The 25,393-nt window shown below is 47.0% G+C and overlaps 2 protein-coding genes across 8 annotated transcripts in view; one reads left to right on the forward strand and one right to left on the reverse strand.

The window, feature by feature from the left end:
* Positions 1–25: 25 nt before the first annotated feature.
* Positions 26–2,602, reverse strand: Acat2 (Acetyl-CoA acetyltransferase 2). The gene is made up of 8 exons (XM_076904570.1): positions 2,449–2,602; positions 1,885–2,006; positions 1,581–1,693; positions 1,216–1,415; positions 914–1,143; positions 659–847; positions 427–589; positions 26–352 (listed from the first exon to the last, which is right to left on the reverse strand). Exons 1-8 carry the CDS (start codon positions 2,495–2,497, stop codon positions 234–236), a joined length of 1,185 nt encoding a protein of 394 aa, XP_076760685.1. The 5' UTR covers positions 2,498–2,602; the 3' UTR covers positions 26–233.
* A 339-nt stretch (positions 2,603–2,941) lies between these two features.
* The window catches only part of LOC143429101 (uncharacterized), a 143,079-nt gene continuing 120,627 nt past the window's right edge, over positions 2,942–25,393 (forward strand). For 2 of the 7 annotated variants that reach the window (XM_076904543.1, XM_076904548.1), the window contains exons 1-2: positions 10,202–10,354; positions 10,940–11,012. In XM_076904543.1, the coding sequence (XP_076760658.1) occupies positions 10,970–11,012 (43 nt within the window). In that variant the 5' untranslated portion in view covers positions 10,202–10,354; positions 10,940–10,969. Of the gene's footprint in view, positions 3,118–10,200; positions 10,355–10,939; positions 11,013–25,393 lie in introns of those variants that run through there. The other 5 variants (XM_076904539.1, XM_076904545.1, XM_076904542.1 and 2 more) reach the window with 3 other exon arrangements.

A 25,393-nucleotide genomic window follows, 5' to 3' on the forward strand; every position in this document is an offset into this window, starting at 1 on the left:
TCATTTTTATAACAATATTATCCAATTTTTATTATAATAGTATAAAAATGTTTAATCACTCAACAGATTCATAATCAAATATTATGATATAATAGATTTTGTGACGAAATTTACAAGGATAACAAAAGTTGTACGTGGTATATCCACATACTGTTCTGTTCTAAAATAATTGCCAACAAAACTGTCACCTTTGTAGTATAAGTACATAATCTAATTACTAGGTTAAACGTTTGTTATTTTCTCTCAACAGCAATTGCTACTCCCATTCCTCCACCAACACATAAGGCAGCAACACCTTTACTTCCACTAATTCTTTCTAAGGAATGTAACAAAGTTACTAATACTCGGGCACCTGAAACAAAATATATTTAAGCATAGTACAATCATCATACATACACAGCATGCTTACAGATTTTGATGCCTTACCAGATGCACCAATAGGATGGCCTAAAGCAATAGCACCACCATTTATATTGACCTTATTAGGATCTAAACCGAGAGTTCTGATACAAGTTATCGATTGCGCCGCAAAAGCTTCATTCAATTCATACAAATCTACTTCCTCTTTCGACCATTTCGCTTTTTGCAACTAAAACATTGACATCTTTCTTATTTTATGAATATTGCAACTTATTAGTAAACCTGTTATAACACTAACCACTAATTCAACTGCTGGTATAGGACCTACACCCATAATTCTAGGTTCCACACCAGCTTGGGCAATTGCAACAATTTTAGCCATGGGGGAAAGTCCTCTTTGTGCAGCAGTCTTTCTCGACATTAAAATTACTGCTGCTGCACCATCGTTTATACCCGAAGAGTTACCAGCAGTAACTGTCCCCTCAGCCTAAAAATTGTTCATTATTATATGATTATATTTGAGTTTACAAAGAAGATATGTAACTAATCATACTTTCAGAAAGGCAGGCCTTAATTTTTGGAGATCTTCAATTGTTAATCCAAATCTTGGAAATTCGTCTTTACTCAATGTAGTAGATCCTTTTTTAGTTTGCACTGTTACAGGTATAATTTCTTTACTAAAGTAGCCCGCAGTAATTGCATTTTCTGTTTTTTGCTGAGATTTAAATGCGAACTCATCTTGTTCTTTTCTACTTATATTACAATCCTTTGAAATATTTTCAGCTATAAAACAACTATTTATATTAAAAAGATATGTATTACAAAGAAAGATGCATTGATTTATAAGTCAAATACCTGTAATTCCCATATGAATTCCAAGAAATGCATCTGTTAAGCCATCAAATATCAAACTGTCAACTAAATTGCAATTTCCCATTTTTACACCATTTCTTAGGTATGATACATGTGTAGCCTGACTCATGCTTTCTTGTCCACCAGCTACAACTATTTGACTTTCTCCAGTTTTTACCGATAGATAACCATTCATAACTGCTCTAAAAATAGAATTTTTTTGTAAAATAAATAATAATGAACTATAGTAAAAGAATTGATATTTTAAAAAAGAATAACTGATAATATTTATATTTTATATAGACGTCTAATGAACATTCTTACTTATATATCTATACATATCCAGAAGTTTCAAGTCATATATTTACTTTAAACCAGAGCCACATAACATGTTAACTAAATGAGCAGGTACAGATGTAGGAATGCCAGCCTTCATCGCTGCTTGCCTTGCTGGATTCTGTCCTTGACCAGCAGTTAATACCTGTGATAAAAAAGTTTTGTTATGCACTTTGCAATCTACAACTTCTTTGTAACTATTCAGATATGAATAACACATATAATTCTTTTTCATACATACAAAAATATACAGAAAAAAATATTTAAATGCAGGATGATGTGGTTACATTATACTATAGAGAGTATACATGGAAATAAATAGGAATTTTAAATTACCTGTCCTAATATTACTTCAGAAACATCTGCAGGTTCAATATGAGCTCTTGCAAGGCTTTCTTTAATAACAATGCTTCCCAAATCTGATGCTTTCACCGACGATAAGGAACCGCAAAATGATCCTAAAGGATAAAAATAATTTTAAGTTAATTATTCTAAGCGTTTTATGTGCTATATGCTGCATAAAAATTAAATGATAATATTTCTACCTGAAATATTTATGGATTTATAGTTTATATGAAACATTTCACATTAACTCAGGTATCTTATTTATATAAGAATGATTTAAACTATGGGTGCATGCATATCGAGGTTTTAAATGTTTATTTAATAAATAAAAGAATATGATTTATTGGCCTCTTTGATTAAAACAGCAATAATAATCCATTAACAGAACCACATATTAATGAAATGTATTGTAGTTATGTTTAACATAAGAGTTATTTTTAATTATAAATTTCATTGTTTACATGACATTTAAACTGGGTTAATACTACACTATAAAATAAATTTCTGTATTTTTTATTTTTATAAGATGCAAGCTTGCAAGCTGCCAATTCATACCTATGGGTGTCCTGACTGCTGATACGATTACAACGTCGCCGTCACTCATCTTGAATACTTGTTAAAAGAGTAACGTCTGAATCTACAGAAAACTGAACGAAGACTACCGCCACGAACCGATATAGCGGAAATAAGTTAGCAGTCGAACTGGTATATAGCGACGTGTGCCAGTAACGGCTTAACAAAGTATGTCAAATGAAGTATAGCTGCATTCTTTCGTGGACAGTACCGTGTACGATTTGTCGAGTAGATTTTAATACATTTTATTCATCATTAGATAGCAATGAATAAACTTTTCTTAATTTTAAATTTGAACAGAAAATAATCACATTGTAACAATGTGAAATTTCAATTTTGCAAACTCGTAGCAGCAGGGAAATTATTCTTGCAAGCGAATTATGCGATGAAGTTTCTATTATATTTTACATAATTATTCGTCTGAATAATGATCTCTACAGCGGGATATTCGTTGTTTCAGATGCGATACGGTCCTGACCAACGTCACCGGCTGGCTGACTTCTAATTCAGTGTACAGGTGGCGCTGAACCACCAATCGTGGTGTCGTGGTAGTGCTCGTTTGTTTTTTTACCCAGCGTGCATTGTGAACAGTGACTGGTGCTAAGATGGCCGACAACAAGGAGGAGATTTCGGAGCTCGTCGAAAAGCGAGGTATTTATTGCTGTTGTTCGATTTACTCGTTGTGATTGCCGTTTCGAATAGAAGCTCGATACACGGCGGGTCCGTCGATGATCACGAACAGGCGGTGTGATCCGTAATTGGCATAAAAATCACGCCATCTGCACGCACGGTGCCTCAGGAGGAATGATCGCGAAAACCGTCGTGAATATACTAACGAAACGGGCTCGTCTCCCGTCCCTTTCGCAATATTCACGGTACGCGCGGCTAGTTAACCTAGGTTAGATTGACAGGAACATGCCTGTCAACGCGACGTCAGTTTCGACTAGTGGCAAACATGCCACCTTTTGACAGGCTACGTGCACACTCGGTTGCACGACACCCTTGGTACGGTGTGCAGTACGTGCGAGCAGACAGAATACCGTGCTCGTTCTCGTGTGTCCGCCTAAGCGCTATGCTCGTTACTCATTAAGGTCATACGCCGACGGCCTTGCAATTCGCACCGTCGTTCAAGTAATCTCACTCGAGATTACCGTTATCTCTTACCGCGAATTTACTGCCGGCTGATTCGTCTATAACACCTATAACCCAGGTACCCCTGCTGCGCGCGTGTTGTCTACGGGTTAGGTTTTCGATCGCGATTCTCGAATATCGGCCGCGGTGGACGAACCGTGGCCAGGCGAGATACAACGCGTGCCGAGGCTATCAATCGATTATAATAGCAATAAATAACACGGCATCGCGTTAAATCGTTTTATGGCGAGAAGCGATTGCCATCTGACGTTGCGCCTCGTGGAATTTGGCACTGCGGATACACAGTGCGAATATCGCATTCAGATAATTGCGTACGTGCTTGATTCGCGAATTTCCCTACTTTCAGCTTTGATAAGAGGACGCGCGATATGTACGCTCACGTTCTACGTTCTAGCTTTTGTTTTCATGTCAGAGAAAATTACAGTATTTAGTAACACGTGGTGGTGCCCCTGTAGATTATTTTACGGTCACGTTATATGCAACAATAACCGATCGTTTGATTCGTAATCTTTGTCCAGCTGTACGTTTACTAGACCAGTGTATGTTTAACGTTGTCATTCGCGAATCTATACGTAGATTGACGAACCGATCATTTGTTCGGTCCGTGATTATCGTTCATCGGCCATCTACTGGCTTCCACCATGTACCGACTGTTGTTCCACGGGGTCGTTCGATGGGTAATACGTTTCCTTTCCGTACGAAGACGATATTTTCAACGTGAACCATGGGCCCACGGGATGCGTGATTAGCATCGCGAAGTGATCAATCGTGATTTCTGCTCGTCTCTGCTACATAATGCGATTAACTGTTCCATGCATTATGCGCCACGTTCTACGGCCGTGTGCCTCGTTGCACGTCGAACCAGTTCCCATGCGTCTTTATTAGATTTTTCTCGTCGACGTTTCTCTTCGTTTGCCCCCTTAAATACGGATCAGTGCTGGCGTGCAGGCATCTTGGCGAACACCGAAGAAGGATAATCGAGCCAATCCATTTCGGCGTGAATAGCTGGTCGAGGCGCGCCCTTGGTATCGCGTGACCGTCGGTTCAATTCTTCGCAACATTTTCCCCATTTAATATCCGTTAAATCCATTTCGATGTTCTATCGCCGTTACCTCGTTTCGACCGACGATTCTAGAAACATCCTGATGATAACGATCATATGCGGAGTAACGGATCGCTAATCTCGGTGAGCATTTCGCGTTCGTATGTCGTTTCAATGAGCTTTCCCAGTGTTTCCCGCAACACGTGCTCCGATTGTGTACACTCGATCTGCACGTTGCACTTGGTACCGTCCTTAACGGCAATTCTGTGTTGCAGTTTGAAAGTTGAATTATGGCGACAGTTATTAGTCGTTATTTAAATTTCAAATTTGCTAAGATTTATTCGCAAACATTCTTTTTTTTGCTGCTCTGGAATAAGTTAAGTTATACGCTGACCGTGAGTTTTTGCGGGAACTGAAGTTTATCGTTGCATCGTGCCGACCAGATGGCATTAGACATGCTCCGTCGAATTTTAACGGAAGGAAGTCGGCCATTTATACACGCTTCTTCGGTTTTATCCGAACCCAAACCGCCGGCTGCCCCAGTGATGCGGCTTGTCAAGCTGTCCTCGATGCCGTACCGTAAAAATCGCTTGTGTCGCACGTGGCATCGAGTGGATATTCACCTACTGTACGTTCGTGCATTGCGTAGGAAGGCCTGCGAACCGCGAGCAACTAGTTCGGAAATAAGGTCGCCGGGTTTATGAGTCGGTGGCGTTCTCAATTTTGCCCAATAGCCTAGTTAATGATCGCCACGTAAATTATCTTTTTCCGGCTCGCGCGAAGCCCACCAGGATTATTCGACTCGATAAGTTCGATAGTTTTTTCCTTTTTCCTCTCCCCGGCAAGTTCCATCTACAATCTCTAATAACGTAATTGATAGGAACGGTTAATCAGCGACTAAATAAAACGGCCAAGCTTAAATCACGGTCCAGCGATCTGATTGGCCAAATTCGTTCTTCCTAATTAGCGGTAACGAATGCAGAATTATACGCGATTAAATCATAATCCGAAATTACCATCGTGCCCGTTATCGTTGCACGGTACGCGATGAGTATCGCGCGAGGTACGTATTACAATGTAAACGTGACTCTTTTCATGCGACGATGGGGCGTCAATAAGCGAGTAGCAGAGGATAGATATTACTCCTCGATCTGCTCTATTTGCCGTTCCGTTCGCGCGCGCGGTTGGTACGTGCTGGCAATAGCAAAAACAACGCTGCGATCTCCTATATTTTCTATTAATATTTGGCGACGACGGCGTAGTTTGTACGCGACAGACGGCCTCGCGTAGACGAACGTTCGTTAGATCAGCCGTGGAACATGCTCGTCCCACGTTCCCCCGAGGTTTCGAGGTTTTCTCGTGTGTAAATAAGCTCGAGGCGGTCGCAGGATGCAACAGATGACGGAGGATACTTAAGTAGGTTGCATTTATTTATTCGTGGTGGCGTAGAACCGCGTTCGGTAACGGTACATCATTGTTTTGGCGTGGTCAGAAGCCGCGTTTTCAACGTGAGCACGACGTATAACCGCCGTTGAAACAACTTTTCTCCCTGTTTTAATCCCGTTGCCGGTGCCGTTCCTTCCTCTCCTTTTTTCCCTTCCCCCTTGTTTTTCTTTCTTTTTCCTCTTTTTTTTTTCACTCCGATTCGTCGCATCCTTAAGCGGGCAAATTATCGACTTTCGAGGGTCCGGCAAGTATGCGTGCCGCAAATGATCGCCTCGTCTCGTTCCACTTTAGCCTCGAATGATTGGTATATGTACGCGTAAGTACGTATACGGGCGGTGAATCGTTGTTAAGCAGAACCGCTGATAATCCGTTCTTTCCAACCGACATGTAAACAGACGCTTTTCATTCAGACGTCCATCGATATCTTCTTCGTATTACGTTCAGACAGTCTTCGTGGAATCGCAGACATCGGTCATTCATAAAAATTCACGGCTAATTAGCCTAGATATCTTAATATTCAGAACGAACGGGGACGCTGCGCGTCGTCCTTGCGTTTGTAACGTTCCGCCCGGTTCGCCAGGGCCACGTGGGGGATGTAATAAACAGGAAACGATGTAGAACGCTTTAAATTGGTCGGCATTTGCGCGACACAGAATCGGCAAAGGGACCAGCACCGACCGTTTAACAAATCGTCCCGTTCTATTGATAAGTGCCTAGTCAGTCCGTAGAGACGTGGCCGCAGTTCCACCCGCGTTCTTCCTGCCCTAGTGGAATCGATATTGCACCTCTCTTGGTCGTACCCCACCGTGGTTTTCACGGTTTTCTACTAGAACTTGCCTTACCACGTCCGATCTTGAGGATTACGAGATGGACGTAATGCTTTTTAACTGGTATACACGGTTCCAACTACGTGGTATATCTAGCCACATGAAATTGTAATTATATAGGGCTTAATTAATCGGTATCTAAATGTTAGATTAATTTTTATACAGAATTTACATCTTCCTGTGAATAATACGAGAAGAGTAGGCTTTCCGTACCTCTGAAGATATTCGCGATCGAAATCAGCATTTCGTTCTGGCTGCTCCGTATGTGGTGACCACTAATTACGAGTGCAACGTTGCACTATGTAATACGCACTAATTATTTTAACACCGTTACGTAATCGTTGACCGACCATCGTTTTCGATCATCGTTTCCTAGCTCGCCAGGCGGTTCGAAGATCTCTCAGCGTGGCGAGAAAAAAAGCGAAACTCCGTATAATCGCCATGCTAATTAAGGTTATGACTAGAATCGTCAATGTAGGAATAATAACGAGCTCGTTCGTTTCATGCGTTATTTCATTATCCCTGCACTCGGTGGAGTTTTAGTGCGACGACCTTTGCTCACGAACGCATGTTCCTTCAAGATTCCGTTATGCACGTCGAGTTGATATAATTCGAATTCCACAAATCGGAGCAACATTTGCATATTCTTTAATGTTTGGCAATACCGTTCTGCTTGTTTTTTTCGCGTTTCTAACCCGGTTCCATTTGCTCAGTGGCCTCGTCGGCCTTTTCGATGCCATCGCGACGAACGCCTCTGTCACGATCGCTCGATTCGATTCGAGATCCCAACGGAAATCCCTCGCGTCGCCGTCGAGTAGATATTTCGATTTTGATAGGACGAAACCAATACGTTTGCATGCTTTGAATATAAACAGCTTATTTCTGGACGAAACGATCCTCTCGGTGCTAAACGAACGCGGTCGGAGTACAGGCCTTCGTCAGTTTTGCAAAACTTCGCGTCTGGTGTCCGCTCAAACAGTTTTTGAAGCATCTTACGTAACTATTCTTACTCCCATTCGTTGCGTTCAAATACCCAAATACGTTTTACAATTGCCCGTTTAATTTTAGACGTGATCGAGTGCGTTGATTGCGTAACAGTTTGTTCGTTTATCGCGTTTAATTGCTCTCGAGTCATATCGCGGGAGCCGCGAAAGTCCGCGCTCCTGATTCGCCCCGATGTCGTCTCGTTCGCAAACAAACTTCCGGCACCAGTGTATCGCGGGCAGGTAAGATAATTATCGGCGAGCGTTTCGACGGAAAGTTGAAAGAACCGCTAGCTCCGATGCAGGAGAGGAACGGTGCCGACGATTGGCCGTTCGCACGATTTATTAGGACTTAAATTAGCGCATGCGTCACATAGAGGCGTACGTGACTAAACCGGAACTTTCCTTCCACGGTAACGCACGTGGATCACGCGGTATGCAGCCACGGATGCGATCTCTCGTTTAGCCAGGTGCCCGCGAGAAATCGGTGAAAATTTCGCAGCTCTCCCCTCCCAATTTCTGCACACACCTCACGAGAAACCTGTACGCTCACGTTTTCACGTGTCACGGCTATTAAAACGTCTCGCGATCCTGACGATTTCTGTGCCACCGATCCATTCTGTCGTTCGTTGTTCCTTCCTACAAACCGATTGCGAGCCGAAAGATCCGTGAAAGTTCGCTTCTACGTTTCGATGCGCATGATGATTCACGATGACCACGAAAATCTTCAAGTCGCGTTCTATTTCAAGCGGAGTTACGATTAGCCGGTGCTTTATCAGACTTTGCATGAACGTGCACACCTATCGATTAATGGTAATGTAGCGTTATGAGTCACAATAAGGTGTTTACACAGATTTCTGTGTCGGTGTTGGGTCAGCTCATTTTAGCCGAGGTGTAGGAGTAGCTTTTACGGATCAATGAAATTGTAAATTTCACATTTAAATGGTTTTATCAAGCGTCTCTGAAATCTGTTTGGCCTATTCTTTCTGGTTTAAGCCACGGCGGGCCTAAATCCTGCGTGACTGTTACGATTCGGTAAGTTTGGACATCACGCGTCGCTGAAGTTAGCTACGTTACGTAAGCTGTATTTCAGGAGAGCTGAATAAGACTGGTGAATTGAACGAGTTAGCCTGCGAACCTGAGGCACGCGATAATTATAGTCGACTCGACGACCAGCCACGGTGATTGTATTTTAACCTGACTAATATTTTTTCTCTCGCGACGACGTTTTCTCTCCCATCGAAATCGATTTAAATATGTCCCACATGGTCTTACGTTTCCACGGAGGTGGACAAATACAAGGAAACGTCTTAAGGGAAGTAAATTTGACCAGATGTCACGCGTCTTAAGAACAGACCCAAGATTCGACGGCTTGTACGCGGCTTCCTGCGCGCGTTCTTGACGCATTGCTTGAATCAGTCGTTGGCACTGTGCCTGTTCAGTGTCGTCACGAGCCGTCGCAGGCCTCGTCTGAAAAAAGAGGACCCTCCTGCATCCGTGGACGGAACGCAACCTTCGTGTATACCTTGCTGCTGCACCCTTCTGCTGCCAAGTAGAGATTCCACGCGAAACGTTCCCTCTACTTCCCGTTGGTGCTCGCCTCGATCGACTTTTGCCCACCCCCTGGGAGGCGTCCAGTTCATCGCAAATCGACGTCCATCCGATTCGTTCCGGGGACTTCGCGTTGGTCTTTTGGCGAAAGTACGGCTACCTAAAAATTGCCACGCTCGGCTGGGTCTGTTCGACACGACCGTTTGACCACGAAAAAACGTAAAAGCCTCGATGTATCCGCGGCGAGCCATCGAACGGTTCATCGATCCCGGCAAAAATTCAATTACCCCAGGTCTGAGCGCGCGTACGCTGTACGCGGAGGGTCCCGATATGGTTTGCACAATCGAGCAGGAACGTACAGCGCGGGTTTTTTACTCGGATGAGCTTGAAAAAATTTCATTCCACGTTTTCGACTTATCTCTGCATGCGGAATGATCAGCCATCCCGAGTTACCTTGGGATACAATGGGGAGGAAGTGGTGAACTACCGTAGAAATTTCTTTAAGCGAAGGTAGCAATCGTTCCCGTGGCCCTTTGTGCAGCCGCTCGTGGCGTCGCGACGGCCACGTTGGTTCGTTCGCGAGGGCGGAGAAAGAATCGCGAAGGTGAAGCGGTCGGGTGGAGGGACGCAAATAGGGACCCTGGTTTGAGAGGGGGAGAGAGCGTGGTGCATCGACTCGAGGAGAGAAGGGGGTTGATTCATCGTGGAGGCCGCACTCGGCTTCACGCAGTCGTAGAACGAATCTCGTTCATCGCGATCCTGGACGAGCGGGACGGGCCAGTTACGCGTCGTCTTCCACGCGAAAGTCAAGGACGCGAGTCGACGGAATTCCGGCTACCGCATTCTCGAGACACGCGAGAGACAATCGAGAAAGTAGTCGTTCGTTGGTACGGCTCCGGTTTGGCGTTGCTTTTCTTTATTTGTTTTTTTTTTTTTTTATTTTGGCCTTTTCGATCCTGCGGTCCGCGACAGCAGAGGAAAGAGAAGACATGACGTTTCCGAATCTTTGACCCTAGACTCTTCTTTTTTTTCTCCTCTTTTTCTTTTCGACGAATCGTTTGAAAGTATCGTGCACGCGATCTAAGGTTATCGCCTTGTCAAGTTCACGACGCTTCTGAGGAGTCGTCGATGGTCGTTAGGTTGCTCGTGAATCGATTATGCATACGAAAAAGGAAAAAAAGAGCGGAGAACGTCGTGCTACGGGGCTGTAGAATCGAGCCATGGAGTTACTATGACAATGTGTTGCCCACACGTTATTCTAAGCCGATGATTCATCGTTTACATTCGAAGCGTCTAACTTTCATATTCAATTTGTCCCGGTTACCTTTTTCGGTCAACCAGTTGCTCCTCACGAGCGTCGCGTCGTCGAGATTTTCCTCGTCTTCTCTTTCCTCTCTGCGAGGCCATTCGACGGGCCGGAATAATCGAGCCACCGTTCTATTCAATTTTAAATGACGTTTGGTGTGAAACAGTTCGCCCAGGCTGGATCGTGAGTGCTCATAATGGTCGTCGCGATGCTTGCCGACTACGGGCAGCCTGATTTAGGTACGTGACACAATAACGTCCCCGTTTATCCCCGTGTAAACAGATTACCGTTTCTTTTTCTCATTAATTATCCTCTAACAAGACCCAGTTATACCATGGCGTTCCAAATTGGAGGAAACGAGCTTGAGTGGCTCACGTAATATGACGCAATTATTTTATGCACTGGAGCCACGCGATTAAATGGTGACGGGGCGGGCAAACAAATTTGAAGTTCGTCATAGAACCCATCGAAAGGAAGAATGGCACGATGGAAGTCGGCAATAACGTAATCGATCGTTCGCTGGCATCGCGATCGCGAGACACGCGGTGCTCGTTCTCTCTCGACGAGTATAGCTGGGAAATTGTTAGTTAGAAGGTAGCAAACTCCGCGCGAAGCACGTGCTTGGAAACGATCGATCCTTTCCGAGAACGCGGGCTGTTTCCCTATGCAAAATGTACTCGAACGGTTAGATTAAAAATGGGATAAGAAAGGAGGACGCCTCTCGGCCGACCGTTATTGTTCGAGTGGAAGGCTTTATATTCGCCGGCTGAAAAGCTGCCACCACGAAATTCGTCGCGGCGTATTTGCAATCCCGCAACGTTCAACCGGTCCTACGGATTATGCCGTTAAATTGCACAGAACGGGCAACGGTATAAACGAAACGAGCGTTCTCTGTCGCTTAATTCACCGGTATGATAAAAGTACACAGCGAGCTGCTTAGCTCTCGTTGGGAAACACCGTGACTCCGGTGACATTGTTACGAGCCACGAATCACTTCCAGGTACAGGGGGTCCGTTGCTACTCCGACTAATCGATTTCACGATAAAATTCTCCGTGTGTCGCTAGTTAAGAACTGGTTCCAACGAGGAACAAAGGCCACGGATGCCTGTACGCCTCTGTCCCCTTGGTATTATCGTGCTCTTTAAGGCGAGGCCGAGTCGATTTCCTCCGTTCGTTTTTAGACGCCGTTCCGCCGTTGCTTCCGTAGCTTTTAAGACCACTTTTCGAGAAACCAGCCCGTCCGTTCGAACGTGAAATCCTCGGCAAGTTGTACCGAAATAGTCTACGCGCATTCCACACAGATTCGGGTGCTCAGGTTTTCTATAAATACAGAAACATCCGCTCCGTTTTGGTCACTGCGAATAACATTTGACGAAGCGAGCCCCGATTTCCCATTGAATCATCACGGCGCGACCGCCAAGCGAACTTTTCCGCATCCCGCGATCAAACGAGACCTCGCGCGTTAAATGAATCACTTGGTCCCTGGCCCGGTGCCCTGTGGCCGCGATGACGTAGCTCTCGAATAAACTCCTAATTCAACTCCCGGCGATTGTTCGAAGGCGTCGCACGTGCCCCGCCCGATGATAAACGCAGCGCTGTCGTAACGCGTGCTCATAAACCACGGCCTAGGTCAACAACGGAAACCGTAATGTACGTATTAAAAACGTGCGCGCTTTTCTCCGGCCAGGCCCCCCTCGTCCCTGTTCGCCCCGTTTGCTCGCAGGGTACACGCGTTTCACCGCGTCATTGTTCTTGCCGCTTTTCACTGGAACGCAGCTGGCGTCTTCCTTTTCTCTTTGCGCCGGGAAAGTGAGGATTTTGGCACCGGGGAAAGCCGGAACCTAATTTGTGTTTGCGTACCATTCACGTCCCGAAGGTGTCAAAACGACTCGAGGCGAGCGGCGGTGTTTCGCCTCCGTACCACCTTATTTGACTGGCGGGGGCAAATATTTGCCCGGCGGGTTGTCACGATCCGTGGTATCGCACCTCTATCTCGGAGTTCGTAAAATTTGATAGGTGCCGCGACCGCGGACCGGACGTTCTAAAGCGTGTGCATTGTCGCTGGGCGATACACGGGGCATTGTTCGAACGGCGCTTTTCAGACGCGGCCAGAAAAGTGCAGCTGCCTTTTCCTTTTGTACGGCTGGTTCTCCCGCCGGGGTCCAAGTTCCGCGAGATCACAGATTACGCGCCCTCGAAACACCTCCGAGTGCCACCGCTCCCGCTGCGGCAACCTTAACCCTTTGGTGACTCACGGGACTTTGTTTCCGATGGTGTAAAATAAGTACCGGCTATAACTAGCCACTGGCGCGGTCCCTTGAAGCGAAAGTGCAACCCAGCAAATCCCGTTCTCCGTCGCCGAGCAACACGGTTGATTCAACAAAACTGAAAGCAACGTGTAAATTGCCGTTTAATTAAAATGCTCAATCGAGTTGAACATTGGAATAAGTCGACACAGTTTCTCCTTTCGTTTACTTCGGTTTAGCTCGCTGATTAACGAGCTGCTGATATCCAACCACTCTCACTGGTTTCTTTTCACCTCCCTCCGCGACAAAGAAAATTTAATCGAAGGCAATAATCTTTCTCGTTGGAAAAAAGAACAAAATTTTAAGCATTTTCGTATTTACTTCCTTGTAGCAGGAGAGGGTTAATTTATCCTCTTTCGGTTTCTCGTCTCCGCCAGCAACACGTTCGTCCTTTCATGTCGCGTTTACCCTCGATAAGCGATGCCTCTTTGCACGGCTCCTTTCGGAGTAAACTCTCCACCGAAAGCGCGGGTCGTTGCGGCAAACGGAGCACCGATTTAATCGGCGGTCGGGTGAAAGGTCGATGCAAACGACAACCATTTCTTGTGAATCGCCGCAGCGATGCAGCGGTTGCGTCGTTGTCGCTTTCCACTCCGTCGAGCCTCCCGATAGCAATAATTAACCGGCCCCGGATAACGTCACGGCGAAGAGAGATCGGTGTACTTCGAATTCGGTCAGGAATTAATCAGCTGGCCGTCGATTCGCGATCGTTGGACGCTCGACGAACCGTGGCTGGTCGTGGCACAGTTTCTGGCTAAAAGTCGATCGATTGATCGGCCATTCCTGCGCTTGATCGTCACCTGCCCGTTACTCCAATTGCATTTGCGTAACTGGCAACGAGCCGAAATCGTAGAAACGATCGCGAATGCGTGGCGCGAGCCTCGCCTCCGAAGGTTCGCCCCGGTGATGGGAGGATTATTGTTCGACAGCTCGTGGGGAGAACACGCGTTCCGTGGCATAATCACCGGTCCCGCGGCAGCATAATTGAATATTAAAAACGCGTATCATGGATCGCGGGGGCGGCGTAATCGCGAGTTCTTGCGATTTGCAACAAGCTGGATTGACGCGGGAAAGGTTGCCGGGTGCATAGTGTAATTGTTACCGTATCGTCGTGTCGTGACTGTCTAAACTTCTGCCTATTCTGGGAATTCACTCGCGGGGAGTAATTCAGAGTTGAATTGGACTAGTTTGTTTACGGCGGTTGGAAAAAGTATTCGCGTGTACTTGCTCGTAGTAATAAACAGTTGAATTGCGTGACGTTGCAAAATAAATGGCAAGAAGTTTCGTGCACTTGGGTCCGATTAAATAATGGGTAGGTAAAAGTTAAAAACAAATAATAACCACGTACAAAGCTACTACAGCCGCCGTTTTCCTCGACATCGATAAGTGTTACGCGTTTTCCGTGTCACGTTTAATACATGGCACCGCATATGGCGTTCCTCCACGCAAATCACGCGTTCCCTCTAACCGCGTCTTTCAACAATATTGGTAGGACATTTAGCGGAAGCCCGCGAACAATAACCCCCGGTTTACACGTCAATTTCTAGCCAGGTGTAAATCTGCATCCAATTATACCGAGTTGGAACTGAACCTCTGCGCCGCGAGAGGCGAGGAAATTTTAGAAACGCGGCGGGACGCGCGTACCTGCCTGTGAAACACGCGCCGATGTAACGAAATTCCATCGAATCCTAGTTCGCCGCGGAACACCGCGCGCTCGTCCTAATGGTTCTCCAACGAGCCACGGTTTAATTGCAGTTGCATAACCGGAGGCGTTTCTCCCTCGAATATTTGAACAGTAACAGGCGGAGAAAGGGAGGCAGGCAGGGTTCGGGAAGGTATGGAAGGTATGGAAAGTAGCCAGCAGGGAAATCTCGAACGGGTCGCTGGCCTTCGGCTTGTTTTCGATAATAAATTGATTTTACGAAGGCTGCCCTCGCGGCGGTGGCGGCGGTGGCCGCGGCTGGTCGCCGTTCGCGTTACACGGTTGACCTATTCGCCGAGCTATTTGCGTGGAACGCGCAACAAATTGCTGCGCCTCTCTCGTTAGAAGCCGACTAATTCGCCGCGAAATGCCCGCTCGTTCGCGCGTTGCATTTTTGCGTTGCATCATCCCCCGGCTCGCGATAAGACACGTAACAAGCACGAAACGCTTCGCGCTCGATTCCACTTCCTTTTTCACGGCGTTTGCTCGGGAAGATCGGTGCCGTCTATGGGAGACCTTTAAGTTCGGACGCGTTCACCGGCCGAAAGGGTTGCAAGGAAATGAGCTGTCGCGCGCGCTGCTTATGGATATCGAACGCGGAAACCGAATGAATCGAATCCTCGAGTGTGGCATACGTTCCTCTGCGAGGGTAATCCCTTCGTGGTATCCGGCGACCACCGTGAATCGTGGCGTGATACTAAACGCGCGATCTCTCGAAGCTGAATTGATACCTTGCGCGTTTACGATGGCCCGATCGCCGTGTAAGGAGCTGTGCGAGACGCGCGACGATCACGAAGATCCGCTTCGACCCGCATTCGCAGAGGCTGCATAAATTTACCCGGCGAATCGCGTTGGCCGTCTATCTGTATCGCGTTAGGCGGGTCGCGGTTGGCCTCTGAAGTCTCCGCGTAGAAATCGCGGTCACGATCACGTTAGGGTCACCGGTTGGTTTCGTGTCTGTAATGTATAATATAATAGAAAGTTCCGCGGCGGTATTATTAATTGGCGTTATCCGAGCCCGTTTTTGTACGTTTCTCATGGGCTGGTCTCTCGGGGCTTTCTAAACTTCGCGAAAGGTGTGGCGGAGCTTTATCAAGCTCGATCATCCGAGGTGGTGTTTTATGATCCGGCTGTTAGTTCGATTACTTGGGTTGGAGCTGATTATTAAGGTTAATAATGTGCCCGCCCGTCGATTTACGGGAAGCACTTTAACGTTACACGTGGTTTTTCCTAAGTGCTTGTGCATCGCGCAAATAACACCTAACTAATAAATACCTGGCCTAATCTAATAGATTACGTGCCTGGGAACGACGTGCACGGAGTCTCCCGCACGAAACAAAAGTTATTGTATTGTAAGAGACAAAGTTGTATTCGTGTAAATACCGTATACGCCACATAATTTCATCAAATATAGGAAAGAATGACATATTTACCGTGTAAATGGCGGGACGAGTGTGTTTCTTGCTAATCTCGTTTATAGCTCGAGCTAATTCAAATATACCTTGTCTATTCCAGGTAAGCAAACAGAAACATAATCTTGGAACGTCGAGACGAGTTTAACTTGCCAGCATGTGGTGAGTAGAATACCCTATTCCCCGATGACGGTCTACATCTTCTTCGTATCGTCGACTCGCGAGTTACGGTAATCCGTATCGGTTGCTACGTTCATCCTATACCAGCAACGCGATCTCTGGTTCGCTCCGAGATTCGCTAATTAAAGTTTCATCCTGGCTGGTAGTTTTTCTGTTTGTTTATACGGGAGCTCATGCTGCGTGAAGAAAATTAATGTAATTATCACGGTGCACAGCAGCTTAAGCGATCCTGGCATCGGACAGCCTGGATACTCGCAAAAAGCAACCGATGAGATTCGACGATAAGAAAAGTTTGCCCCGTCTTAATGCTTCGCTCGTGGTTACCGGAACTAAACCTGTGCCGTACTAATTTCATACGATGTTTACATCCGTTACGCGACGGATTGAACGCGACGAAAAGATGGATCGTTTTTTTCTCACTTGTTTCGTGAGCGTATGAAACGTAGCAACATCAGAAGATACTTCGTTCTCGTGTTATGGACAATTCGCGAGGATTAATTCCAAGTCGATCGTACGATAGATGGGTCGAAACTGATAGAACCGTAAAGGGGTTAACGAACGCAATTTGCAAGCGTCTCGCTGCGGTTTTTTGAGGCTATGGGATAGGCGTGTACACGGACGAGACTTATGGGCGCGTGACAGTGCGTACAAGCTGCAGTGGAAGGCTTTAATTCCCGGGATAGTTTCTCACGACACACCGGAGGTGGGTCACCGAAGGTGCGTTCGTATCAATGATCGCAGAATCCGTGCCTGGGGAAAACGGCACAGACTGGCTGGTTATGCTCGCCCAGTAATTTCGTGCAGCTCCCACGTGTATTAATCGTATCCTATTTGTGTCTTGATATTGATCGTTAGCGCTGAAAATTCATCACAATTGCCTCTGTCCGTTGATCAGGCCGCCGTGCTCGACAGTGAATTATGGGGAATGAAAATTGGCGAAAGCCGACGCGCGGTGGAACGGTATCCTAATCAATTTGTTCGATTGGAATGGCTACGCGCGTAATTCACCTGTATATCGCCCGTAAATTAGAGCTATCAAGACGCTTGAGATATCGTGTAAACACCTTGAACGATTTGTCTGTGTACTGTTCCTGCGGCTGTAGAGTGTCCCGGCTACCGTAAATGTTCTCCAGGCCTCCGAAGTGAACGTCTTGATATTATCATCACGCTATGTTGTGAAATTTCTAGTCATTTTTTTTATCTATCAACGTTTTGAAATTCCATGGCAAAAGCTGTGTTACCTCCTGTAGCTGTGGATCGGTAATTCGAAGGAGTTGGTTTCATACGGGGTGTTATGAATGACGAAGGCCCGCGTACGCTCGTACCCATTGACTTTTCTAAGGGACCGTAAGAGCACGTAATAGTTGTACGAAGAACGATCTCTTGTTAAACCGCGTTCGCGAAACGCGAGCGAGTCACGCGGCCAGGAATCGCATTAAGAGGCGCAGCAAGCCGTTTCGGGCACTGATTAGCATCCGCGAATGAAACGGCTTTAATTATTCCCATCTCGAACGATTTATAATTCACCGTGACGTGTTCACGTGTAAGCGCGCCGCGAGAGGTACGTGCTCGCGAGAGAAACGGGTGGTCGATCGCCGATGGAATTCTTCGATTTCGTGGTAGAGTGGTATTAAGCTCCCCGCGGAAACGATGAGCTTCCTTGAGCGTGTCCGACTAATTTTCTGATTCGTATTCTCCGCTCGACGATAAGGGGCTCGTTAAATTCCGTTTAATTGCACGCCCAACTAAAATGGCTCTCGTACTTTTCCTCGACCTGGCCCGGTGTTTGAAGGCAGGTTCGTAGGGTCGCTACTTCGCGAATAGGACAGGCCTACCGTCGGCCCACGGGGTTTAATTAGCATTGGCACGGACGCGCGCTCTTTACCACTTGTTCCGCGGGCCTATTTTCATTTAATGACACGCCGCAATAATTGTAGCCACGTCGGGAATTAATTAGAGTGTCTCTGAAGATAGGAGATAACCGGTCGAACGACGTGTCCGTTTATAATCCGCTTTCCCAGATCGCGGTCCCCGATAGGGTGTCGGTTATAATTCTAATTAGCCATTCGGCAATTCGAAACAACACGGTCCCGTTGATGGACACGTTAACGGTGCCGCGTTTTTGCCAGCTCGTTCCAACCAGAAAACACATGTAACGATAGCGTTTAAATTGTGCGCAACTGGATTTAATCGCTATGTCCCGTACCATTCATCGGATCCTTTCGTTTTTGTCCCGTTCCACGCTCAGGATTTTTGCCCTCCCCGATTCAGTAGTCTGTCACGTGTCAGATCGAAGATAACAGTTTCGTAATTTGTAACACTTTGAGGTCCCATTGACGCTTAAGTACGAGATTATCGACGTCCTAAGACATTGTTCAGCCGTTGAAACGGCTAAACAGGTATCGATGAATTCACGATTGGTCTGTCGATAATCGACGAGAGCCGTGAATAAACGTTCGCTCGATAGCACAGGCCATCTAATTCTCGAGCCAGCTGGGTCCCGAGATTCCGAAACCACCCACGTGTACGCGAACTTGCCTCGAGGCTTTCTCCTCGACGGACCCTTGTGCAATCGTCATCGCGGATCAAACGCTGACAAACGAGGAAACCCCGGGGAACGCTTTCCGGTAACGATTCGTCTGGGTCGTTCACCTTCGCGGACTACCATTGTGCCGGGCGATATTACTTATTCAGTAACGTGGACAGAATGCGATTAAACTGTTTCTGAAACGACGCTGTGCTCGATCTGCGAGACCACTTTTGTTTGACCAACACTTTCATCGCGGTACTAACAGTCCTGGTGCATTCTACATTAACATATTGCATTCGATCGACAACGAGGATAAGGTGCGAGATACAGCGTTCTAAAGGAATCGACTCGAGAGTAGAAACGAAGCGGCAATGAGAGTCTGGTGTTGTACGTGACATCCAGGGCACGAGAACCGTGCCAATCGAGCGAGCGTTCGCAATCATCGGTGTTCGTCACGAGGGTTTTTCACGCGTCGGCCAGAACGAATCCATCAGGCGTCGATCGGCGTTCACGCTCGCTCTTCCCGTTCTCCGTTCGGTCGAAAGACGCGAGGAAAGGCAGGATGGACGACCTCGCCCACGTTCCATTACTCGATTACATAAACCTGGCGGAGCTCCGTGGAACGGCTGGAACGAGCGAGTTACTCAGCCGGCCGACGCTGCGACGTGTGGAGGCCAGCGATGTTAAATGCAAAGGCCTACTTAACGTCACTTTAGTTAGCTGGGTGTGACTGCCTCCGCCATAGCCACGATCCTTCAACCTATGCACCTCGATGTCAATGAGCGACATGCTAATTTGCCTCGGGCACTACTCTGGCCCTTTTCATTCCGTTCGCCGTCGAACGGCTATTTCCATTCCATCGCTGATTTTCTATGCGCTCTTTTCCTCTCCGTGATCTACGACGATCGCGGTTGCATCGTGCATCGATCTTCCACGAATTCCTGTTGCAACGCTGGGAAAAGTTTGCGTTTGGAACGTGACCGAGCGATGTAAGTGCGTTGCGTGGAAACGCAGAGATAAGAGTCTGCCGTGTCTCGTATTTTTCCGATTATAATCTGAGTAAAAGTATCAGCGGACATCGCCCGATCGACTGGCGTCCAATCGTCTTCCAACGATCGGTCACCGGAGTTACTCGTAAAATTGGCTTGTTACACTTTGTTGGTACCGCTTTGTTGGCTCCGCTGCCGTATCCGAACATCGTTAATCATACGGACACGTTGCATGCGGTGTCCGATAAAAAAGTATATGGACCATGGGCAGACGTTGCTCGAGCGGGAAAGGGCCGTGCGAACGGTGCTTTCGTGGACCGATCGCGGCGTTAATTACTCGTCCAGATTCAGCTCCCATTCGACTTGTTTGTCCGGTTTATGGGTGGTCTTCCGTGAGTTAGACACGAAGCTTCGTGTATCGTATCGCGAGGGTAACTCGACTCTTCGCGGGCACTTGTTCGATCCCGTGAAAAGTTGACGCGCGTCTCCTTCTCCGTCCCTCCATGAGAGCGAGCGTTCTTTTACTGCTAAAGTCTGCGTTTTATCCAGTTATGCTGTCTGCCTACAAGCATAATCGATGACATAACCGAGAATGAATATATTCAGCGTAAAAGGGTATCCCCGTACAAATCTAGCGCTGGCTGGAAATAATCGGAAACTTTCTGATTTATAACCATGAGTCACGCTTATCTCCTGTCCGTTTATTTTGACTGAGAGTACCCTCTGCGTATCAGTCGAGGTTCTTTCGCGCGGTTTATAGCGGTAGCTCGATAACGTATCAGTACGAAGTTGTTAGAAATCGTGCTGGTCATTTCTTGCCCGTTCTCGATCTGGCACTGGCAGACTCGCGGGATTCTCTTTGCCGATGCTCAGGCGAACGGAAACATTGGCGCAGGAGAGGCAACCTCCCGTTCAGCTTCGTAGAGATGCCCGTTTTCGGTGACTGGTTGACGTCGAGGAGGTGAAGGTCGCTAAGCAATCGAGCCATTGAAACGCGTAAAAGTTCCCGGTGGCCCTGAACGTGGAATCCGGCCGGGCGAGTGTGACTCGAAAGCCAATGCCTGACGATGCTAGGGGTCCATGAAAGTTAAACAGAACTTCGTCTCGATTGGCGTGTTTCGAGCGAGCGTAGATAAGAAATGTTGTCGGATGGCTCTGGTCGGATGGATAATTAGTTAGGCGCACCGTGGATAATTAATAATTACGGGAAGTTGTCGCAACTCGGTTCGACGGTAAGATTAAGCGTTGGGTAATAACGATTCAATCAACGACGTGCAAGCGTTATCTTCGTAACATGTATTTAAAGTAACTGTTGGCGATTACATGATAAGCTAGGGGAAAAAACGAATCGATCACGGTGTCGGAGATCAATCGGATTCTCTCGTCGTTTTTCTGCGGCTGGTGTGCTTGACTGGTAAATGCGATGATAATTAGAACTATGGCTGTGAAACGCGGACAATATAGGTTACACGTGTTATTAAGTTTCATGTATTCGAAGTCGGTTGCACGGGAGATGTATCGAATAGCTGCTTCGAATTGCTGAGATGATCGAAAACGATTGGAGGAGTTGCTAAGGAGGATGATGATACGTGACACAGCGAACGATAGGACATGTTGGCGTTACGCAAACAGCACCGATCAAAGCCAAGGAAAAGACACCGATGAGACTTGGTTCGCGACGATGACGTGTACGCGATAAAATGTTTCCACTTACGTAACCGCGGAAATCGTGCATTATACTTGTGCACGCGGCTAGTCGAACAGACTCGCGGCAGGTAAAGGCTCTCCACGTCTGTCCGTCCGGTTCACCTTTGCTAGGACGGTCGGTGCTCTTCAAGGTCGAGGTGAAGGCCTCTCGTAACCCGTCGTCTCGGCACTCGGTCTAGGTCGTCGGACCGGATGGACGAACCGTGTTTTAGCCACGTTCTTCTACTTCGAGTGCCATCCGTTGCTCCTTTTCCACGTTGTCTGAAGATGTTCCTCGATTCGGTCTCATTATAAAACAGGAGGACACCCGGCCGAAAACGTTTCTCACCGTTTAAACAAATTTAGAGTGGCTTGGTGCTTTCTAGAAACTGCCTCCTTCGTCTGTCTTAGCTTCTTTTCGGATGACTCTGTTTACTCGCAGTCCTAAGTTAACAGATGCTACACAGAAATGCAGACGAGGCATTTTAATGCCGCGATCAGAATGCGCGATGGTAGCCAAAGCGATATCGACATTATTCCTCGTAAATTGGATTAAGTTCGCCAAAGTGTGAAAGTCTTTTACGTAACGTTGTTCTATATCCGCTTGTTCTAAATAACGCTTATCGAGAGATCGGCATTCCGTTGAATCGATCCTACGTTCCATTATGCAGATGTTAGTCCTGGTTTTCTTCCAGTTCCACCTCGTTCTTCTGATTCCACCTGGCTACGATTCGCGATCCAGCCATATCGATTGGAAGCGTAGAACGCTAGACCGGAGGAGTTGTTTTGTCCCTGTTCGGTTTTTATCTATCGCGGCCGATCGACCGATAAATCTCTTTGTTAAGATTCTCGAGCCACTCGATCGGAGGTGCCCCGTGTACCACCTGACGTGTTCGCCACGCTGCCTTTCGTGTCTTTTCTTATAGAGACCCGAGAGGTCGACGCAACAAAGATCTCGAGTTTCCAGTAGTCATCGACGTGATGCATTCCTCCAAGAGGTATCGCAATGACGCGTACCCACAAAGCTCTTCGTTCGACAAGTTGAAATATCCTTCCACGTGTTGCGGGTAATTCAAGTCGAATCGCCCCGATGGATTTCCTGGTTTATGAGAAATTTCAGCCAGAAGAAGCATGATTGGTCGACGACGAAATTTTTACGCTTGAACGGTGTTGAAGGTGCGACAACGAGACAGGCATGGAAACATGAAATTATGTCGTGTATCGCGTACGGTAAGAAGCAAACTTCTTCCGTGGCATAACCGAATCGGATCGCGTAGTAACAGGGTACTCGTGCGCGAACCGAGAAAAATCTCAGCCAACGGAGATAGTCGAGACGAATTCTTTTACGTGCGGCTCGAAATAATCACGCCCGCGAAGAGAAACTGTAACTATGTTGAACGAGCCGGCTACCGCGAGTACTGGGCGTGACTGGTGCAACGTTACCCGATCCCAAGGACGTCTGTCGTTAATTCAATTCAGTTTTCCCATCCACCGTCATCGACGTTGCTTCGTGCCCATTTTTCTTCACGGTCCATTAACTATCGTTCAACGTTCGTTCCACCCGGCGAAAAAAGTTTCCCCTCTCGCCATTTCACCGCGACGAAATAAATTACTGGCAAATGTGAGCGTCGGGTATTTAAAGAACGGGAAATCCAATAATCGCTGGCCGTTTGACATTCTCGAGCGTCGCGAGGTGAAATTGGTATCGGATCCGGCGGAATGCGCGATTTGACAAGCAACAAGCGGCAGCCTCGCGAGCCCCGACCTTTTCGAGCCGACCGTTTCGACGAATAATAAATGGTTATCGCCACTATCGAATAGCATTAAAGGATTATGAAACGCGGCATTAGGCCGTGCATCGATATATCAGTCGCGCGGAGAAAGCGTGGAAAATTTTTTCCAGCAACGCCGTCACCTCGGCTCGCAACTCTCGTTTAATTTATCCTGAAAATAGTTTGACGAACGGCCTGCAACGGTCGTGTCTCTCTTTCGTTCCACGGGGCCGTGAACGCGTCGGGGTTCCGCCGCGTTTGATCGAAGGGGTTGTTCGCCCGCGCCATCGCGCGTCAGGGGCCATTCATAGGAAATTTATATCGCCAAGCGAATTTTTTTCCGTCTACCCCCGCGAACAATGTTCCCTCGTCTGGTGATGAAAACCGGTTGCACACGCCAGCCACTAGATCACTGTCGGGCATTAAAGCTATTCTCGAGATTACGAACAATTTGAACGCGGCGAGTTTGTCTTTGTACTTTCACTTTGACTCTTTACTGTTATGGCCCCGGGAAAAATCGATTGGTCACGCCTGTACGAATCGAAATAATTTTTTTTTTTACGCCAGCTCCGACATTGGTTGATGGTTTTTGTACGTGAAACGTTCCTCTTTCGGTTGTTTTTTGTTCAGGGTGCGAACGAAAGGGGGCATCGAACAAGGTATTCCGGCTAATGAAACGTTCTAATTAATTAATGGGTTCGCCAACGCGTTGGATGCGTGGCGGGTATAACGTATGTAGATTAAATATAGCTCCGGTTTCATAATGAACTGGTTGAACTGTGATACTTGGATTATCGTCCGCGGGAGACGTTGAAATCGTGCTCGAGTCCACCTGATTCCGTCATCTGAAACGATTCTGACTGCAAGAATTTATGTAGGAACATCGCGTTCTCTTCGCTGGACGTTCAATAAGATATACGATCGATTTCACGCAGTTGCTCCGCGATACCCTTATCGATCGCTATGTAATTTATAATTATCTCTGAACAGCTCCTGTTATCGTCGTTCTATCGCGTTTTAATCCGACGAAGAATTCCTCCACGCACTGGGGAGACTCGTTTCCATCGTAGTTACTAGAACGTTCGTCGAAAATGTATCTCTGTTTCTTGTTACGATGAAACCCTGAGCAGTCGGAAGAAAAACTCGTTCGCATAAATACATGACAGGTTATTGAAAACAAATGAAATTTTTAAACCAACATCCATGCCTCGTTGTGGATCAGCCTCTGGGCTCTGTTCTTCTTCGATCGAAATGAGATAGCACCGAGAATAGCTTGGTTCACTTCATCGGTGTACAGAGTGTTCACTTTTAGACTTCTATTTAGGCTGAATCAAGACGATAGATGTTTTAAACGTTGCTACGGTACAGTGTACAAAAATATAATTATCTTAGAAACTCTCATTAAATTCGTATCTGAGGTTCGTGAAGATAATGGTACTTCAAGGCCGGGGCCACTAGATTTTACCATAAAAACGTGGATTTCATTGAAAAAAACAAGGTTAACACTTGAGCAACGAGACCCTGACGCCTCCATCTATCTTTATCTTCCATCAACTCTATCTTTAACTCGATGTATTCCCCAAGAACGAGCCACTCCGCCCACAGAAATATTACGCGTCCCGACAGTTTCTTCTCATTCTAACCCCATCTTATCGCGGATGAAGTTCACGCTGCGCCTCGTTCAGAAAGTCATCGCCAGGCCGGCGGCGTCGAAAACTGTATCGCGGTTAATTCTTTCCGTTCTTCTTAGCGAGGGGGCCTCGAAAGGAACGTAGGCCGCCGGAGTCAGGTTCTGGAAAGCCCAGACGCGAAAATAGCCGACACGCGGGCGAATCGCGTTGCCTTCCACCGAGAGTCCCCGCGTCGTGTTCGCGAGGTTCACCATCGCCGGGACGCTCGGGAGTCAGCCTCGAGTCGACTCGAGCGTAATTCCGCGGCGCGGTATGCGCTCGTCTCCCCAGCAACGTGGCTCTCAAGGTGCACCCGCAAAAGAAACTCGGCTGTTTCTTTCACTCCGACAATTCGATGTAATCGGCCGCGTTT

Source organism: Xylocopa sonorina, chromosome 11 (assembly GCF_050948175.1).
Source record: "Xylocopa sonorina isolate GNS202 chromosome 11, iyXylSono1_principal, whole genome shotgun sequence".
Classification (NCBI taxonomy): domain Eukaryota; kingdom Metazoa; phylum Arthropoda; class Insecta; order Hymenoptera; family Apidae; genus Xylocopa; species Xylocopa sonorina.

Coding starts and splice junctions, on each gene's coding strand:
- Acat2 (XM_076904570.1), bottom strand. CDS start 2,497: ATGAGTGACGGCGACGTTGTAATCGTATCAGCAGTCAGGACACCCATA. Junction 1,144..1,215: donor AATTCATATGGGAATTACAG/GTATTTGACTTA, acceptor GTTGTTTTATAG/CTGAAAATATTTCAAAGGAT. Junction 848..913: donor TAAGGCCTGCCTTTCTGAAA/GTATGATTAGTT, acceptor AACAATTTTTAG/GCTGAGGGGACAGTTACTGC.